We start from the raw sequence: 4,798 nt of genomic DNA on the forward strand, positions 1-4,798 counted from the left end.
ACTTTTTGCAGAAAAGTTGGTAACGGCTCTCAGTTGTTCCCTAGCCTATATAAGGGGGAACCTCGGGTCTCTTGAACTGTCTTTTGAACCCTTGAACACCTGAGGCCACCCTAGTGCTGAGAGAAGACATCCACACATTGAGATCAACCAATTCATCAAGAATTTCAATCCTTGGAAGAGTGCAAGTGTGCTAGAACCTTAGGGCCAACTTAGTGATGGTCATGTGAAGGTTTAGGACTTGTTACTCTTGGTGTTTGACGACACCTAGACGGTCTTGGTGATCGGAGGCTCTTGGTGAGCTCTTGGAGTTTATGGGAGCCCCAAGAAGAGGGAATTGTATACGGTTTGAAGCCCGCCGTTCTGGAGTTGGAGAAGGGGTATTCTTAGTGAGTACTTGCTCTTCGTGATGTAAGGGAGCTTAAACCTTTGTGGGTGCTCCAACGTGGATTAGGGGGGGAGCGTCAACTCCTCGATACCACGGGAAAAAAATCTGGTTGTCTCTTGTCCATTCTCCTTTACATTCAAGCAATTTACTTAAGTGTTTTCAGTTCTTGCTCTTTACTTGTTTGTTTGGAATTAGGACTTGCTCTTGATAGTTTGTTTCATTTGGGCTAGCCTTTGCTTGTCTAGTGTGCTCATCTAGGATGATGGTTTTGTTAGTGTGCTTACCTACCTAGATTCATTATGTTAGTGTGCTCTAGATCCTAGGTCTTTGAATTTTAGGTTTGGGAAATACTAGTGGTAGGCTAAGGACGGATAGAAATTGAAAAGTCCCAATTCAACCCCCCTTCTTGGGCCACGATCCTTCCAATTGGTATTAGAGCTTAGGCTCTCTTTTCGTATGCTTAAAATCCTAGAGAATGGCCCCGGAGAGTAGTGGACCACCCAAGCTCGATGGATGAAACTACAGCTATTGGAAAGCCCGCATGGCGGGTTACCTTGAGGCTCTTAACCCTCTTGCATGGGAGGTTACCGACAAAGCCATTGGTGTTATGGATGAGGACCACACAAAATAGAATGCTAGAGCCAAAAATGCTTTGTTTGATGCTATTGGAGAAGAAATCTTTGCTCGTGTGCATAGCAAGAAAACCGCTCATGAGGTGTGGGAAGAGCTTGAGACCATTCATGTTGGGTCTAAGAAGCTCCGTGAAGAGAAGTACCAAGTGCTAAAGGAGAAACTCAATGAGTTCAAAATACATCCTAGTGAATTACTTGAACAAATATATACTAGGTTGAATGTACTTATTGAGGACATTAACGCACTTGAAATTTCTCCTTTGTCTACTAGTGACATCATCCGGAAGATTTTTCACTCATTGCACAAGCCCAAGTACAACATTGTGACATCTTTGGTCTATGAGAAAGATCTTTCCACATTGCAAGTGAATGAAGTGGTTGGGAAAATTCGGTCTCATGAGATATTTCTCTTAGGTGAAATTGATCCTCCTCAAGCCAAAGGTGATCTTGCTCTCAAAGCTAAAGGCGAAAACAAGTCAAAGAAGAAGAGCAAGGGCAAGACACCTATGTCAAGTTCAAGTGAAGCTAGTGATGACTCAAGTGATGAGGAAGGTGATGAAGATACCAAACTTGCTCTCCTCATGAGGAAGACCACAAAGCTCATGTCAAGGTTGAACAAGAAGGGGTACAATTTCGACCCCAAGAAAAACAAGTTTCGTATAAGGAAGCCCAAAAATGCCCTCAAGAAGATATGCTATGTTTGTGGCAATTATGGTCATCTCTCATATGATTGCCCTCAAGAATCCAACAAGAAGCAAGATGAGGACAATCAACCAAGGCACAATAAAGATCATGATCACAAGAAGGACCATGACAAGAAAGAGTACAAGAAGAAGAGGTCCTTCAAGAAGAAAGAGCAAATCAAGGCTTTCCTTGGGGAGTGGGTCATCGACAGCGAGACCTCAATCGATGATGATGATGATGATGATGATGATGATACACCAAGAACGTCGTTGTGGGGATCGCCATCCATGAAGATGAACCACCGCTACCTCCACCACCCATGTACCTCATGGCTAGAGGTAACCCCAAAGTGAATTCCTATGAGTCATGCTCTAGTGATGATGATAGTGATAATGAATTGTCTCCTAAAGATCTTAAGTTGCTCCTAGATGAATATAATGACATAATCAAGAAGCTTAAATCTAAACTCAAGTGTTTAAAAAATGTGCATGTTGAGCTTAAGACTTCGCATGATGAGTTACTTGTTAGACACAATGAGGTAGAAGAGACTCATGAAAAATGTGTTGTATCTAGCAAGCAACTTAGAGAGGATCATGGTAAGGTACTTGTTAAGCACAATGAACTAGTTGAAAAACATGATGAAGTAGTTGTGCTCAACAAGTCGCTTGAAGAGTCCAACAAGAAGCTTAAGCTTGATTATGCTAACCTAAATTCAAAATATCAAGAACTTGAGTTTGCCTTTGATGCTATTGATGATGAACTTGAAACTCTAAAAACTAAAAACATCAATGCATCAACTTATTGTGAAACCAATATGGAGACATCCAACTCTTTCACTAATCACGATGTCCCTAGTTCTTCCAAGACTAACCATGATAGGGAAAAGAAACTTGAGGAGGAGCTCCAAAGTTTGACCAAGTGCATGTTCAATGTGACAAGAGGAGAATACTTGCACAAAGAGATTTTCTTCAACAATGCAAGGCACTTTGGGGTCTTGGATCCTTCCCCAAGCCACCGGAGAATTGTCCAAGGTCTCTGGAGCTCAAGGATTGCTTCAACAAGGAAGTAGGCTCCTATTGTCAATATTGCCAAGATGTTGGACATTACACAAGGCAGTGTCCTATTCCTACTCGCTCTCTACCTACCTTGCCTCACAACTATAAGTCTCAATTTAGCAATCATCACTTTTTGTTGAGCAAGCTTAAGAATGGCAAGGTGAAGGCCAAGTTCATTGGCACAGAAAAGAAGAAAAAGCTACCCCGCCAACTATGGGTTTCCAAAGTCTTAGTTACTCACATCAAAGTACCCAAAGTTGCTTGGGTTTCCAAACCTCTAGAGTAATTCATTTGTGTGTAGGTGAACTACAAATCTGGTGGAAAGGATTGGGTACTTGATAGCGGATGTACATAACACATGACCGGCTATGTAAAGATGTTCACCTCACTAGATGAAGAAGTGGGCGATCACGAGCATGTCACCTTTGGTGATAATTCTAAAGGGAAAGTGGTAGGTTTGGGTAAGGTTGCTATCTCCAAAGATCTCTCAATTTCAATTGTGTTGCTTGTGGAGTCGGTAAGCTTTAATTTGCTTTCAATTGCACAACTTTGTGATTTGGGTTTAATATGTACCTTTAGTGATAGTGGTGTAGTTGTAACAAGCAAGGAGGATAAGAGTTTGATCTTCAAAGGCTTCCGGCACGGTAATATCTACCTTGTGGATTTTTCCTCTAACAATGCTAGTTTGGCTACTTGTCACTTTTCAAAGAACTCAATGGGATGGCTTTGGCATCGACGGATTGCTCACATTAGGATGAGTCAACTAAAGAAGGCATTCAAACGAGGTATGGTGGTTGGTGCTAAAGATGTTATATTTGACAAAAATAAGTTGTGTAGTGCTTGTCAAGCCGGGAAGCAATTTGCTTCATCACATCCCATGAAGGCGTACCTATCCACTTCAAGGTGCTTAGAGCTACTACACATGGACTTATTTGGACCGACCACCTACAAGTGCCTTAGAGGTAATCTTTATTGCTTAGTCATTGTTGATGATTATTCTAGATATGCTTGAATATTTTTTCTAGAGGACAAGAGCAAAACCGTCAAGATCTTCAAGATATTCATCAAGCAAGCCCAAAACAAGTTCGAGTCAAGTGTAGTCAAGGTTCGGAGTGATAACGGTTTCGAGTTTCGGAATACTCAAGTTGAGGAGCTATGCAATGAAATCGGAATCAAGCATGAATTCTCTTCAACCTATACACCTCAACAAAATGGGGTAGTGGAGAGGAAGAACAAGACCTTAATCACCCTTTCAAGAGCAATGCTAGATGACTATGTCATTTCGCAAAGGTTTTGGACGGAAGCTATCAACACCGCTTGCCATGCATCTAATCGGGTGTATCTCCACTAGTTCTTGAAGAAGACCCCTTATGAACTTCTTGTTGGGAGGAAGCCCAATATCTCCTACTTCCGAGTTTTTGGGTGCAAATGCTACATCTTCAAGAAGAGGAAGCACCTAGGTAAGTTCGAGAGTAGGTATGACGTTGGATTTCTAGTTGGTTATTCATCAAACTCCAAAGCATATCGAGTATTCAATAATGCCTCCCGCATGATTGAAGAAACTTATGATGTGGAGTTTGATGAGACTAATGGATCCAAGGGGAAGTTTTTTGCTTGTGATGATGTAAGTGATGAACCACTACAGGAAGTCATGAAGATCATTGCCATTGGACAAGTCAAGCCAAAGAAGGAGGATGAAGAGATCATCACACCATCCACTCAAGATGGAGCCCCTTCCAAGGATGACTCCAAAGAAGAAGCTTCACCAACAATCCATCATGATGAGTCATCCGATGAAAAAGATGAAGCTCCATAACCTCCTCCTCAAGATGTCCAAGATGAGCAAGTGGTTCAAGAACAACTCAACTTTGATGACACCCACATCACAAGTGAACAAGCCCAAGCTCAAGCACAAAATGTCGAACCACAAGAAGATTCATCATCTCAACCACAAAAGAGGCTAACAAGAACTTCAAGGAACCATCCCATTGACTTGGTCTTGGGTGATCCTACGGGTGGTACAAGAACTCGTAGACGTCAAT

The 4,798-nt window shown here is 42.0% G+C and overlaps 1 protein-coding gene across 1 annotated transcript; it reads left to right on the top strand.

Moving 5' to 3' along the window:
* The first annotated feature begins 926 nt into the window (after positions 1-926).
* LOC120653649 lies at positions 927-4,572 on the top strand. Its single transcript, XM_039931348.1, has 5 exons — positions 927-968; positions 1,017-2,022; positions 2,112-2,609; positions 3,782-3,861; positions 4,108-4,572. Exons 1-5 carry the CDS (start codon positions 927-929, stop codon positions 4,570-4,572), a joined length of 2,091 nt encoding a protein of 696 aa, XP_039787282.1.
* The last annotated feature ends 226 nt before the right edge of the window (positions 4,573-4,798 follow it).

Source organism: Panicum virgatum, chromosome 1N, assembly GCF_016808335.1.
Source record: "Panicum virgatum strain AP13 chromosome 1N, P.virgatum_v5, whole genome shotgun sequence".
NCBI lineage: Eukaryota > Viridiplantae > Streptophyta > Magnoliopsida > Poales > Poaceae > Panicum > Panicum virgatum.